Here is a 16,236-nt window from a genome sequence, read left to right as displayed (position 1 = left end):
TGTGTGTGTGTGTGTGTAACAAGGCTGAGAGGCAGATGGCTCATATGCAGGGGATGGAGAATGCTTTGCATGTGTGTGAGTGAGCATGTGTGTGTGTGTGTGTGTGTGTGTGTGTGTGTGTGTGTGTGTGTGTGTGTGCAACAGCAGCACAAGGATGAGAGGCAGATGGCTCATATGCAGGGAATGAAGAATGCTCTGGATGTGTATGAGTGAGCATGTGTGTGTGTGTGTGTTTGCTTTTTTGCACAAATGTATTTGTGTGTGTGTGTGTTTGTGTGTGTGAGTGTGGTGTGTGTGTGTTGTGTACATTCATGCTCACACGCACATGAGCCGTTTGACGTGTAGGACTGCAGCAGGTCTGTGAGGAGGCTCTTCTGAACCGTGGCGTTTCCACTCAACTTCTCCGCATCCAGCAGCTTCAAGAACCTCTGCAGCTCCTCCAGCAACCGCTCCAACACTGAGAAAACACACACACACACACACACACACACACACACACACACACACACACACACACACACACACACACACACACAAACATGTTATGGCGTGTTTCCCTTAAAGCACTGAAACGTTAGTCAGCACTAAGAGAAGATGAACTGAAACTGAAACTTTTCCAGCCCCAGCCCACACACAACATTAATAGATGGAGATTCACAGTTACAGATTCACAGTCATCAATGCACAGACTTTAGGGCAAATTCACAAGATATAATGCTACCAGAATTCCAGTCAGTGTCCTCATTCACAAACAACAACAAGTTGTTAATGGCATCCAAGAACAAATAGATAGATAGATAGATAGATAGATAGATAGATAGATAGATAGATAGATAGATAGATAGATAGATAGATACTTTATTGATACCCAAGGGGAAATTCAAGAATAATCAAGAACAATCAAGCATAATGTAAAACCCTATATTATATTAACCTCAAATTGCATTTCAACACTTCAGGCCTACAGTATTCATTGTTTCCTTGCACCTGAGAGTTAATACGCTTGAGCAGAAATCTCAGCGAGAACCGATGCCCTTGCTACCTCAAAGACTCCGTGGGCCATAGACATGAAGTCCTTCTCACTCTCTGGTCTTGGCCTGGTAAGAATGGACCTGCCTTGTTCTGCGCAGTTAGAGCAATCAGACGGTCCGCAGGGATGACCTCACCCTCCCTTATGACATTAGCTCCCAGGCCGGTCAGTGTTCAAAAACACATTCCACCGAGGGTCAAAGTCACATGCGCTCCTCCGTGCACGGACGAGACCTCGGCGCTCAAAATGAAGGCCTTTGAAAGGAGCCCTTATCGGAATCCGTGAGCAATCCGGAGGGATTTCAAGAGGAGCCGTGTTGGATTTCAGGATTTGAGAAGAATTCCGGAATCCAAAACTGTTCTGTTGTGTGTCTTACATGTTACGGGCAGGAGTTTGCACATCATATCCTGTGCTAATGTTCTGGCGTTAACTCTGTCCTCTCCCCCCTTTTCTCTCTCTCTGTGCTTTCTTTCTCTGATTGTGTGTGTGACCTTTGCCTGAATTGGCATGTTTGCCTGTGTGTTTTTGTGTGTGTGTTTGTGTTTGTGTGTGTGTGTGTGTGTGCGTGTGTGTGAGAGTGCCTGTATACGAGGGAGAGTGAGTTTACTATCAGAGAGGTTCTAGTGTGTCTGAACCAGAAGAGGAGGCGGCTAGAGGCAGGAAGGGTCAGGTTTGGTCCGAGGGGTGGGGGTTCAGAGCAGCGTGAAGGGAGAGGAGGGGAGCAAAGGGGGGGCCCAGGAGTAGGGTTCGGGGTGAATGGGTGCGCTTTGTCCCTCTGCCCAAATGGGCACTGCCCTGCCCACACGGCTCCTCCAGAAAAGCCGGAGGCCGTCCCTCTCTCTCGCCTGCGCCAGCCTGTCCGCCTGCCTGGAGATGTTGTGGGGTGCTCTTTGTGTGTCACCCCCCCTCCTTCCTCCACACACACACATACACACACACACACACACACACACACACACACACACACACACACACATCACCCTCAACAACCCCCCCCTCCCACACACACACACCCTCCTTCGATGGGACACAAAAACAAGAGCCTGCTCTTCGGTTCCTCACTGTGACAGGCTGTGAGGGAGAGAGATTGAGGGAGACAGAGAGAGAAAGAGACAGAAAAACAGCAAGAGAGAGAGAGAGAGAGAAAGAGTGGGAGAGAGTGAGAAAACAGAAAAAGAGAAGGGAAGAAGGAGTGCAGACAACGAACCGCAGAGAAACTAGGCCAAATTCCCATGGGGTGTTCAGTCTCATTAAACAGCAGCTTGAACACAGCTGAATCCGTCAAGCGTCAAGTCTATCAGATCTGTGTCTCCGGCAGGAACTCGCCCAAAGATCGATTGCTTTTGCAGTAATCGTCAGCCATATTGAGAAGGTAAAAAAAAAAAAACCTCCCTATCTGCCTGCACCATTAATTAGGTGCTATTGTACTGTTAGTTGTTTATGGGTCGTTTTCGCCCTTCTGAAAAGTCAAGGCTTGGAAGACTCTTACTTCTGTAAATATTTATCCTCTGTTTGATCCCTCTGCTGTCAGGGGAAAGCCAGAAGGACAGATGCGGAGAGTGAGAAAGAGAGGGAGAAAGGTAAACAGAGAGAGAACGAGCGAAAAAGAGAGGGAGAAGGGGAAACAGAGAGAGAGAGAGTGAAATTCACCAGAATTTCAGAGGAAGGTTACAGAGGGAGCTTAGGGGAAATCATAAAATGAGAGGAAGAGGTGCAACAAGGGAGAAAGAGAGAGGGGGGATAGAGAAGGAGACTAGAGAGAAAAGACTTTATAAGCAGGACCACATCAAAGGCCTTCGGAAGCTGACCTCTGTGCAGTGGGGTTAGGTGCCCCCCACACACACACACAGAGAACCCTGAGGGTGGGACATCCTGACTATACTAGATGCATGGGTAAGAGTTTTACACACACACACACTTACACATACACACATACACACAAACAAACGTACACACGCACACACACACACACACACACACACACACACACACACACACACACACACACACACACACACACACACAGGCCTGCGGGTGCGAGTGTGCTGGTTGCTGGAGACGAGGCCAGTGCCTTCGCGCCCCACTGTGAGCCTTCCATTACGGCAGCGCAGTGCCCTCACTGCTGAGTCAGCCAGTGCTGCCCAGATGGGGAGCCCTGCATCATCACTTCACATACACACTATACTAGAGGCCTGGGTGAGAGTTTTTACACACACACACACACACACACACACACACACACACACACACACACACACACACACACGCTCTCACACTCAGATGAAGGCGTTTGTTACGTCAGAGTGAAAAAGTATCATGTTTTCCCTCTCTGCAAATAATTAGCGCTAGCTGGATGCTAACGGTTTCATGTTGTGCGGTTTCCTTTTAATGTGGGCCCGAGCATTTGCCAGTGTGCAAACAAACAAACGAGACGCTCAGCCTTTCCCCGCTCCAGGGTTTCTCCCCGGTGCCTTCGTTTCTCAGCCCACTCAGCCAAGAATGTACCCCCCACACACACACACACACACACTGCTGTGCCCCTCCTTATTCTGCCCCTCCTCCTCTTCTTCGTCCCAACAAACATCTCCCCACTCGTGTGTTTTTGGAGATTGACTTAGATGCCCTTCTCGGGAGGGACCCTGGGAATGAGCCGTCAGCTGACTGGTGGTCTAGCGAGAGCTCCGGGGTTTCCACTGGTAACCACTTGGCCGGCAGCCCGACGCGGTTCCGCACGGTTCTCACACGGTTCTCTCACAGATGGCTACACCGCAGATCAGCAAAACATTATAGCCTTGCACCTCTCTAGGCTATAGAAGCACAAGCACCTTGACATTGCAAGTCTAGAGGTGTCAGAAACACACTGGCTGAATCCCAATGCCCCTCCTATAGGTCCAAGCCCTGAACCCTCAAAGACTTAACTGACATCCGTTGATAAGTGATGAGTTAGAGGCTGTAAGGGTTCAAAGGGCTCAAAAACAGGAATGGGACATCACCTGTGACATTTTGTTAAACGAACACCACCAAAAACGTGTTGCAAATACTTCTTCCGTTTCCTTTTTCTGACAGTTGTTTACCGATGTTTTTTTTAAGCTTCCAGCCTCCCTTTGGACATCCTTTGCACGAATTTAGCGGGAACGTGGATCAGAGTCTGTGAGTCTGTGAGGGGGGACACTGAGCTACTGAGCCCTTATGTCCTCATCCAAAGGTTTAAAAGCTGTTGCCTCATGTGCCCTGGAGCCCTTGTTTACTCCTGGAGGCTTTATCTTTCTATTGTTGACCTTGTGTCAAATACAAAGGGAGCAGCCAGATCAGTTGCCTTTTACCTGAGTATTTACTGAGAAGGGAATTTCCTCAGTATTCAGTTGAGGGTTTACACTTCCTGCTTGCCTCTGTCTGAGCTTGCTCTCCTACTCTCTCAAACACACAGACTCTCACACACACACACACACACACACACAAATGCACGCACAGACACACACACACACACACACACACACTTACACACACACACGCACACACACACACACACACACACACACACACACACACACACACACACACACACACACACAAACAACACACACACACACACAAACACACACACACACACCCACACGCACACACACACACACACACACACACACACACACACACACACACACACACACACACACACACACACACACACACACACACTTCACTTCCAAGTTTCCAAGTAGCTGCATTGGCATGATCATACTATACATGCACAGTGTCACCAAAGCAGACTATTCCAATAAAAGTGTTATACTAAGGATCCTGATAATATAATACCCGCGCTGCTTTCATGACTTTATATGATCCCATTTGGTCTGTATTGAGTCAACTACTTCTGTGAGATTCATTTGAGACTACTGAAGTACATAGTTTTACAGTACATCATTTCATAACTGGGTCTCACACAAGAGAGTTTGGGTCAACAAAGAGAAGCATTATTTCATGATGATAGAGACATAACCATAAATGCTCAGCTGAAGATATATTATAAACATTTAGGGAGTAGTGTGTGTCTCTTTAAAAGCAGAAGAAAAAAAAGAAGAAAGCTATTTGTCTGAAGATGTTTCCCCACAAAAGAGGACAAAATACACATCAATCTAAATAAAGGTTTGGTTTCAAACAGCTATTTAGCTATCTAGGGCATTTCGGTGGCAGTTTGGCACTTGCTAGTGTCCAGTGTGGTTTCGATTTGAGAAGCCCTATTCCCGTCCGACACTCAAAATACGCCCAGAACACCAGCTGTGGTTCATGCACTTAGTGGGGAACACCAGGCACCATGTCAGTGCATCCTCGGTCCCATTTCAAAGCCACTGCTTCAGCTCGCAAATGCTCTCAAAATGCATCGGAAAAAATGACAAACGAGATGCTGTGAATCAAGTGGGTTGTTGAAGTCACTGCATCTCAAATATGACCTGGACCCTTTCATGATCGCTCCTATGACCATGTAGGCATCAGCAATGTCAAATGTCTGAGCTATAGTAAATTTGAAAAATGATGGGGAATCTGATCTGCAATGCAAAGTCCTTTGTAGTAACGCTTGTCTGGGAACATACTAGTCTGTGGTGTAAAATTGCATGGAAGGGAAAACAGAGGTAGGTGGTGGTGGATATGTACATTTGAAGCATGCAGTGCAGGTAAAGAAAAAATTGAGGTATCCTGCCAGGAAACTTCTATGGCCAAGAGGACTACAGAGTCCTGAGTGTGTGTTTTTGTTTTCTGTCTTCTCTCAGAGACAGGAAGCTAAAACAATTCAGTACTGACAAACACTCGGGAGTTGCATCCAACTTGCATCAGATGTTGATTTTGGCAAAAACACGGCCCAGCATGGTCACACAGGACAACCTGGAAGACCTGCACAGGGATCAAGGTCCGCCCACCGGCCAGTCTGCCTCTAGCAAACAGTAAAGCAGTGACAAAGGAAGAGCTTCTCTGAGGTCTGATGTGCTGAGACACTGATCATTTCGCAATAAAAACATGACAGCTTTTTTTTCTTTAAAAAAGCACTATGATTCCTGGATCTCTTCAGTCTTGCAAACCATTGGTTTCTTTTTTTGTTTTTTAAAGCACTATGATTCCTGGATCTCTTCATTCTTGCAGAGCAGTAGCAAAGCATACTAGCTGTCAAAGTCAAAAGAAGAGGACGCTTAGCAGACTCGACTCAAGTACAAACAATGTAGAGTGCTAGGAAGTAAACACAAATTAGGCAATATGGTGCAATTCAACACAATTGTTGACAGTAAAATAAAGAAGGCCAATATTACCGTATCAGGCTCTTATACCACAAAAAAAACATTGCTATGGCTCTTGTCAACAGCTGGTAGCCACATGGAAGTTAATGGGCCAGACTAGTCCTCAGATAATGAGGGAGTACAAAGTTATAGATGTTTTTTCCCTGGCCAAAACCAGAGCAGTTCGACCACCAAGACCACCGCAACAGTGATTTTTTAATTCACTTTCAAACCACTGAGGCCTACCAGGCATTTTTGTCAAAAGGGAACAGTTGAGCATTCCATGGTATCATTGTTTTATTAGTGACTCGTAAAAAAGATTAAGACGTCCATTAGGAGTGTGTTTTATCTGTCTACAGCCATCAACACTAAACCACCATCCTGAATTGCTGAAAAAAAAAATTTCCCACAATCTCCATTTACCCAAAGGGCTAGTAACTATGTCCACTTTTTGGCATTGCACTGTAGTGAAGTGTAACAAGCAAAACAAAAACAAAGCTTCTTCCGAAAAGATAACAGACGATAACTACTGACTAAACACATCAGCTGTAAGCAACAGTTTATCTGCTGCTGACTTGTCAAACAGCGAATTCCACTACAGCAACATCAAGAGTCCAAGAAATGCAGATGTTAGCAAAAACACACACACTGTGCTCACTGGTTTCAGAGAGTGATTAACCTTTGACTAGACAGAACCACAGAGGTGAGTAAAAATCCCATGTTTAACAAACGTAATGCAAACACAAGCCATGCATCATTATTTTCACCATTCGACTAGCGGCACTGTTTGTTTCCATAAAATTCCACGAAAACTATAATGTGCAATGTATATGGACCGTGTGAAAAAGATAGCAGAGCTTTTAGTGCTGCTGTAAAACATTCATGAAGGACCTTGAGAGAAAAAATGTGAACTGACAAGCTATATACCTGGACAGGGTCATGGCCATAGAATGGCACAAGGAGTGGCATGAACAATCTGTATCTGAATGGTCAAGCACCTTAGGAGAGAGTGGTCATTTGTCTCTGTTTGAGTGCACATTGAGTGTATATGTGTGTGGCCACAGCTGTAACTGTGTGTGTGTGTGTGTGTGTGTGTGTGTGTGTGTGTGTGTGTGTGTGTGTGTGTGTGTGTGTGTGTGTGTGTAATGAGAGTGGACTGCAGTGCAGAGCTGAGACACTCCTCAGCCCTCAGGCAGCGGAGTGGGCCAACCCTCCTGACTTCCTGTCCATCATCTGTCTACTGAAACAATCGTGAATGTTACACACACACACACACACACACACACACACACACACACACACACACACACATATTTTACACTCTCTCTCTCTCTCTCTGCTCTCCACCCCCTCATTTACTGTACATACTTGAGAGTTGATATTTTTCTCCCTAGTTTGCAGTTCCCCTTCCTCTCTCTCTCTTTCTTTCTTCTCTCTCTCTCTGTCAAGTCTTTCCCCTCTGCAGTGGGCCAACTCTCCTTTCCCCAGCAGAGTACTGTTCTACCTTGAGTAGGTTCAGAGGGTGAGTGAGAGGCATGAAAGACACAGGGGGTGAGAACGTATGTATAATCACATGTGTGTGTGTGTGTGTGTGTGTGTGTGTGTATACTGTATGTGTGTGTCTACAGCATGTGAACATGTTTGTGTGTGTGTGTGTGTGTGTGTGTGTGTGTGTGTGTATATGAGCATGTTTTTTATGTGTGTCTGTGTGTGTGTGTGTGTGTGTGTGTGTGTGTGTGTGTGTGTGCGTGTATGCATGTATGTCTATGTGTGCAGGTCTGCGTGAGTTCTCTCCCATAGACTTTCCTTTTCATAGACTTCTTCATGTCCACACAAGTTCCACCTCTCCACTGGCCTTTGTCTCGGTCATCTCACTCTCCTCTCTCCCTCCCTGTCGCCAGGCGGGCAGTGAGCCTGGGCCTCCGCCTGCGTGGGGGGGGTTCACACGGTGCAGGAGGTGGGCGTGCGTGCATGCGGGAGGGAGCCGGTAGCTCCGGGTCAGCTCCCTACGAGCCGGGCCCCGGCAGTAAAAGCACCGGGGTCCAGGCTCTCTGTGAAGCACCTCCAGCCGCCCTGGTCCACCGGCGGGGGAGCAAAACAGGAACAGATGCTGGTCCACAGAGCTGCCTCCAACAATAACTACCTCTCCCTCCTTCCCTCCTCCTCGGCCACTTCAGTTTGCTTTTTTCTTCTCTTTCTTTTTTCTCTCTCTCTCTCTCTCTTCTCTCTTGGTCACATGGACCTTTTAAAGACGGTGGCTGATCTTTGGACTGTTTGAGTTGAAGACCCCGTAAAAAAGTCTATTCCTTTAAGGCTTGCGGTGCCACGGGCCATGGAAAGGACTTCGGAAAGACTAAAAGGGACTTTCACACTCACAAAAAAAGGATGTCCGTTAAGCCCTGGATTTTATCTCCGGTTTATGTTTGTTGTTCCTTGTTTGGATTTTTTTCCCCTTGCAGCCTTTTTTACATATTTATTTCATTTGGCCTTTTTTGGGATTTGCTGGCTTTTTTTTGCTCTCTTGCTCCACTCGTTTTAGATCAGGGCTCGTCCTTGTTATGCTCTCTGGTCTTGGCGTCACGGCGATGGTGTGTCGGTTCTCTGATTGACATTTGCAGCCCAGATGATAATTATGAGTAATGCTGCTGGCAAATCAGAGATGGCTTTTGGATGCCGTGTTTGTTTTAAAAGGGGAATTGAGGTCATCGTTCTGTGTGTGTGTGTGTGTGTGTGTGTGTGTGTGTGTGTGTGTGTGTGTGTGTGTGTGTGTGTGTGTGTGTGTGTGTGCTTGTGCATGTGTTTGTGTGTGTGCATGTGTTTGTGTGTGTGTGTGTGTGAGTGAGAGAGAGAGACAGACAGAGAGACAGACAGAGAGAGGAAGAAGACACAACCAGTCAAACAAAGCACTGTTCCAGGGAAATCAAACAAGTGATGGCTCACTTAAAGGATGATGCTAATGTCTTGCTGCCCTCCCTTCATATATCAAAACGACTCTACCAAGCTTTTTAGCCTGTTAACTCATAACCTACCCAACCCGACTCCAGTCACTTGTGTCAGTGTCATTCTTCTCAGAATAACAGTTTAAAAAAAATGATAGCTTTTTCTCTAACAGCTTAATGACCTCTCCTTATGACCTTTCCTCGTAATTGTCTGACTGTCGTGAGCCCTGATTGGGAGGTCATTTGCAGGACAAGTACATTTGCAGCACAAGTCTGTGGCCAAATCTCCAGCGTCTGATTGGCTCGCCTCACTCTGAGACTAGCATGACCTCATCAACATGAAATTGGCTGATGACACAACTGATGCAGAGGACTTCAGTCTCCCCCAATGTAACATACGTTTCTTTTGGCTGGTCCAAATCTCCAAACAAACGTTTGAAATTAAGGGGGAAATGTAAATGGCGAAGGGGAGAAAGTGTCCCTGACGGCAGTATAACATTAATCCATGCTGGGCCAGTTCCAGGTTGGCCGCTAAGTCAAAGCATCAGTGGAACATGGACATGGACAGGGAAACTCTGCAATGACTCCAACAATAACCCTCCTGACTTACCTTCTCATGCAGAAGAGAAAGACAGAGAGGTAACATGGAGTACAGAAGGGACACTGACAAACAGAACTATAAGGAACCATCTCACTTTAGAACATTTAGAACTTCACTAACTTTACAAATGAAACCACATGGTTTTGTGTGAAATGAAAACTCCATGGGAAAGACAGATTTGCATAAGCTGATATCAAATATCTAATGTTTATGCTTTAAGAGAGTTAATCCTCTCAAGTGCTTGTGAACTAATAGTGCACACCCCTACTAGAAATTTCCCCTTCTCTCATTTCCTGGTTAAAAAAACCTAACCTTTGCTGGTTAATCAAACACTTTTATTAAAAAAAAGGTGAAGCACTTCACCTGAGCCAGAATGGGTGGAGAGAAAGGCAAATCAAGGAGACTGACCTCAGTGCTGACGCACTCACACAGGCGCGCGCCTTGTTTTTGATTCCCACGCGACCGCATACTTCAGCCCACTTATGTTCCACCGCAGACCCCCCGATTACAGCACCACGATGCAATCGTCCCCTCGAAACAACCACTTTGCCCTTTCAACAAGTCCGCAGTGGCTCAAGATAAGGCGTGATCTTACTGAGCCAGTCCTCCCATCCCCTTTCAAAATCACACTCTCTCCCTCAGTTGGGTCAGATCCCCCACACTGATAGCATTAGCGCTAGCCACCACTACGACGCACTGGCGGGCACCATTATGCACCCTGATAAGGCCTTTTAAGACACACACACACACACACACACACACACACAGGCCTACTCAAACACACACATACTCATACACACACACACAGTGTAAACTGACGTGTTGCTTCAGGCAGTACACTTACACCCACAGAGAGTTATGGGGAGCTGCAGATCATATCAGATCATCATACTGTAGCACCCACTCAACAAGCAAACATGAACGCCATGGTGCAGCCTTGTCAAATTTTGGGCAATGCGGTTTTTTGGGAGATGATCAGAGAGAATATATTTTGTATCTCTTCTCTCTCTCTCTCCCTCCCCTCTCCTCCCTCTCTCCTCTCCTCCCTCTCTTCTCTCCTCCCTTTCTCCTGCTCCCACTCTCCCAGGGATGCTCTGTGGACAGGCTGTATACTAATGAGAGCTGGGTCCCACTTGACTGGCTTTAGATGTGGATGTAATGAGGGCAGCGGGCTTTTGAGCGAGAGGGTTTACGGCAGATCGAGAGAGATGGTTACTCTCCTCCCTCCCTTCCTCTCCTTTCCCTTCTCTCTCTCTGGCTCTGTCTCTATCTCTCTCTACCTCCTTCGCGAAACAGAGAGAGGGAGAGCCAGAGAAACTGCTGATCCTCCCATTCCTGAGCGCTGTCTTTGGAGCGCCTCTCCCCTCCTCGTGCGCTCTGTGTCTTTATTGAGATGCAGCGGGCGTCGGAGAGTCTCACACCCTTCTCTTTTTTCCTCTGCCCTCTCTTACTGTTCTTCTTCTTCTTCTCCCCCCCCAAAGCTCTCTTATTCTTTCTTTCCTCTCCCCTCCCCTCTTTCCTTTTCTCTCTCTACTCCCTCCCTCTCTCTTACTTTAAGAGATCTGAACAGGAGTCAAAGTGGCACCATCAGCAGTGGCGGGCCGCAGTGGCAGAAGAGTTGGCGTGGGCCTAGAGTGACCCTGAGGGTGGGGTCAGGAAACTCAGTGGTATCAGGGCCTGGGCCTCTCCGGAGTGAGATCTGGTTCCCCAGAAAGAAAAAAAAGAAAAAACCTCCCTCCTTTGAAGCGCGGAGAAAAATGGGGGAGGAGAAGAGGGCCGGAAGAGGAGGAAATCGGCGGGATAAGAAAAGAAACAGCTCACTGAGGATGGATTTCGATTCCACCTCTCCCCACCCCCCACCCTCCACCTCCACCGACCAACCCCCCTCCTTTTCCCCCCCTCAAAAGACGTGGGACGATGTGCTGCAGGGACACACCTGGGCTACAGTAATGTAGCATGGATTTGCTTCTGTAAGCACATAGATGACACAGGAGAGCTATCCGTCAGCTGTGTCTGTCTCGCTCTTGGCTTTCGGCCTTAGTGAAGCTTGTTTGGCTTTCTTTTATGGGTCTTCAAAGGCGTCTTTCCTTCTCTTTAGCAATGAATCCTAACTTCAGGAGTACTACTAATGTGATTCCATTAAAAGATATTTTCACAAGTTATACTTCACTTCAAGAGGGTGCATTCTTCAACAGGCAAGCTGAAAGCCCTTTGTAGATACCTCTGTACATGACATTTATCATCTGTCTCATTTCACTGATATGTCAAAGAAACAAATCATCGTCATCACAAACACTGACATTAATAATTAGGCTATCTATCAACAACACTGTCAGGAATACAGGGAGTGTCAATATGGTGGGCTGCCCTTTGGCAAACAAACGGCAAACCACAAAGCCTGTGGAAAACATGCCACCCCTACTCACTGTTTATCAGGGGACGAATGAGACACTTTTCTCCGATGTGGCACCCTATTGCCAGCCTTCTCTCTCCCTCGCTCCATCTCTCTCTCCCTGTCTGTTACACTCCCTCACTCTGTTATCTCACAAAAACAAAAACTCACATGTCCCCACCCCCCTTCTCTCTCCAGAGAGGCCGTTTTTACTCAGCAGTCTCTGACCACAACACAATTTGAACACAAAGCTGAACACGGGTGATTGCTATTCTACAAGGGACATTCTTATATCAAAACCACAGCGCTCTACAAGCACTGTTATAGACCTACGAAGAAAAAAAACAATTAGTCTTTGATAATGCGGGTAGAATATTTTGGAGGGATAAAATAGAAAACACACAGTCCTCTTCATTTGAACTTGTAAAACCTACTCAGCTATGTAATGGATATCTTGATAGACACATTTGGAGATACAGTATGCATTCTAATGGTTTTGTGTGAGTTTACAAGTCAGTGATAGCAGTGATAGAAGATTTAGAAGTATTTTAAAATATCTCCTAGTGTTGGTCTTCACATTGTTTTCCATTGTTTTCGTCAGCATCACTTTTGAGGAGTTTTCTCAACCGTAATTCATCAGACCACCCTGAACTTCATATGAAAACTGGCCTCATAATCTTGAACATGATGAAAGTTGAGGGAGGTTTCCGGATCTTAGTTAATGGATAACAGTATGAAAATGACCAAATGACTTACTGTACCTGCCAAAGAGTTTTTGCTAAATTAGTTTAACGTCATAGGGTGACTTGTTGCACAGGATGTTCAGAGCATCTTCATGTGTTCTGAATTACAAACCAGTTATGATTTAGGTAGGGGCACAGGATAAGACGTATCAGGTCATGGGAAGCACTGGGGTAATGGATAAACTATTTTGTTTCCTCAGTTTGCAGGCTTGTGAGTGGATGAATGATGACAGACCTCCATTTTTGTGCAGAAGCAGAGAAACAGTTGTGCATTGTTTTCGCTTCAGTCAAGAAAGGAACAAGATGTAAGAACCAAGAGTTTCATATGTGCCAGCCTTCTCTTTTTTTGTCAGACTGAGGCTTTGTTCTTCCCAAGTACCTACCTACTTTCAATTACTGACAAACCGCCTCATACCTTTAACTGCAGTCAAGCAGAAGTAAGCATGCCTAGCTCTTAGTTACTTTCACTTGACATATGTTCATCCACCTGTGGAGTCTTGATGGACACCTATAACTTGTGTGAACAGCCAGACACAGATTTATCTCACGTCACAATACTGCATGATCTGGATAATACCCATCTGGATAAATAGTAGAACGTGATCATCTTTGGACCAATATGATCATGTCGTCATCATACTACCTGACACGGTGGGGGGACATTCCCCACATCCATCACTGGTAATAATAGCATGGCGTATGGACTACTTGATGTTACATGGACGCATTCCACCCGGAGGCTGACGACCTCAACATCCTGCCTCCCCTCCTACAACCCACTGTCAAAGGCTTATCGCACCTCCCCATGCTAAGCCATCAGTTTGCGAAACAATATTAAGGTCTCACATTCCGCAGAATAAAAAGCTAGCCGCAGGCATCCAAGGAATCTTTCAATGGAACAATTGCTCCAACTGGGAACATCCCCAGCAAGCGCTCTCTTATAAATGTCTATTTATTTACCATTAGCCAGACAAGAGGGGATTCAAAACGTGGAATCGGAAAATGTACAGATGACAAATACACACACTCGTCCCCGCGGGGAGAAAGATGAAGAGTTGAACTCGGGGCTGTAAATATTTACGGTGACTTCTCCACAGGGGCCACGTGAATTTCATTTTATCTGATTGCGTTCTTGTGGACACACATCCTCCTACTAGGCCTGTTGCCAGACAGAGAAAATCATCAGTGTCTCTGAACCAATAAATTGGGAGAGAGCGATCTGACAAGGAACAGGAGTGAACTAGACATTAACGTAGCTATTTTTATTCCCTGTGTTCAGTGCGGTCAGGCTATAAGTAAACTGTCCTTCATTAATAAGGTAGAAATGATTAAATTGCCATTTCCAATCAGGTCGTGTCATAAATCAATACTCATCGCCAAAAAAGTAAACTGGTGGCCAGAACTTAACTAGAGTCTGCGACTGTGGGAGTGATTATAGGCAACAAGCCAAAACTAGGCTACAGCAGATTTTGAGAGTAGCCTACTTGACAATTCATTGCAAGCCCCAACGCCCACCTGCAGCTAGTTTATATCCAACACACACTACTTTCAACACCTATAATTCATCCTGACGAGAACAGCAGCCTCGTGCTATTTCGTGAGGAGTACAGCACACTTCTGTTGTCAGTATTAAACCAGTGGACAGGCATACAAAGCGAGAGGACAGACTCCTAATGCATTGCCAAGGAAGGGTGTGTGAAGCACTAGTCGAGTGCGCAGGCTACTGAAGTTACTCAGACGAAATAACCTCAGACATCATTGCTCGGTCAATGAAATATTTATGTCCCACTGCTGGGCAATATGATGAATGGATTTTTTTGGTTTTCAAAACCTGTCACGTATCTCTGCAGTAAGTGGGGTGCTAAGAGGATGAACATGAGAGCCAATGTTTCACAGCAGGGTATAATGCAAAAAGAAGTGAAACACAATAAAGCAGAATTAGCTTATGTAACAATTATTCACTCACAAAACTTTTAAATCAGAAACCAAAAATGAAGCTGTCTCCCTCCCTCTTTCATGTTTGCTGTTTCATGTAATGTATAAGTTATGGCTCTATCATACCTTTATGCTTCTCCATTGTCAAATCACTATGTTCCTGTTTATTGTCTTCTTTTCTCCCCGCGAGCTTTTGCTACAAAGATCCTTAAATAGTTTCAAGGCAATCCGAAGTCGCTCTCTGACAATTGGTCAGTGTAGCGGCACTTCGAACGCTCCCACTGCGCTGTCCAGCTGTCCCTTCCAGCCTCTGTCTCCGCACTCTCGAATCAACTCCTCCACAGAAGCGCACTCCAGTCGACGAATTTGCCGCGCCTCCTGAGGTAAACGTCACGCTGGACCAGTTCTACAGGCTGTCCTAGTTGTGTCTGTCTGTCAGTGTGTCAACCAAATTGTTTTCACTATATTGTGTTGCGATCTTTACGCGTAAAATATTAACACGTAAACTGTTTTCTCATAAGGCAAACATTCCTACAAGTTATTCCACTGAAAGAGTAGAATTGAAAAATACACTTTCACTCAAAGATAAAGTTAACCACAGCTTTGGAGAACCACCGTTGTTAATGATTCTGAATCCATTAATATGCAGCTTTCTGCATCACATTGTATCTTAGTCACTCTCTAATCGCAGATATTCGTGGAGCGGGGAGGAAGTCGGAGAGGGTATTATTATATGAATAACAAAAACAATCCAATCTGTTTCTTTTGCGCGGATGATTGTTTGGATTATGCGGAGAAAAGCGCACATTCCCAGAAAGCAAGCCCCGGCGCTCTGTGCCAGAAAGGGGTGAATTTCCCAACTTCAAACTGATCACGGAGCCCATGGGAGCGTCCTGACCTGGGGAAGGAACGGCAGGAATGTGGCGGAGCACGTACATTGAGGGGAGCAGTGGAACTATTAACCAAAAGAGCTGGAGGCTCAGTTGTAAACACAAAGCAATGAAATGTATCTCCAACAGCAATCTGCCTCTTTCGCCATATTTTGCCTATTTAGACACTTACAGAAACAAATTAACATGTATGGAGAGAGAAAGGGGGGGAAGAGAGTGTTCTTCAGTTCGTTCTGATTGAAGAAATGGAATAAGGAACTGGATAATACTACACATCAGCACGTGAAGCAACTTAGACATGGCAACATGTTTTTTTTCCAGAATGACGAGCCATGATGTCATGACGGCAGTGAGGGCTGGAATGCCCGCTGTAATTACAGGTAGGCCACCACAGCTGGGAGGCAGGGGTGGGAGTGTGGATAGCTTGAGAAGATAATGATTA

General features: G+C 46.0%; 1 protein-coding gene across 1 annotated transcript in view; it reads right to left on the bottom strand.

Annotated features, from left to right (window-relative positions):
• Positions 1-15,221, bottom strand: part of afap1l2 (actin filament associated protein 1-like 2) — a 51,353-nt gene extending 36,132 nt beyond the window's left edge. The window contains exons 1-2 of the mRNA XM_048234018.1: positions 15,031-15,221; positions 326-457 (exon numbers count right to left, since the gene is read on the bottom strand). Coding sequence (XP_048089975.1) covers positions 326-457; positions 15,031-15,046 — 148 coding nt within the window. The 5' untranslated portion in view covers positions 15,047-15,221. The remainder of the gene's footprint in view (positions 1-325; positions 458-15,030) is intronic.
• Between the last annotated feature and the right edge of the window lie 1,015 nt (positions 15,222-16,236).

This window comes from Alosa alosa, chromosome 22, assembly GCF_017589495.1.
Source record: "Alosa alosa isolate M-15738 ecotype Scorff River chromosome 22, AALO_Geno_1.1, whole genome shotgun sequence".
In the NCBI taxonomy this organism is placed as follows: Eukaryota; Metazoa; Chordata; class Actinopteri; order Clupeiformes; family Clupeidae; genus Alosa; species Alosa alosa.
The sequence above is the reverse complement of the archived record's forward strand: the minus strand, read 5'-3'. Positions and strand labels throughout refer to the sequence as shown.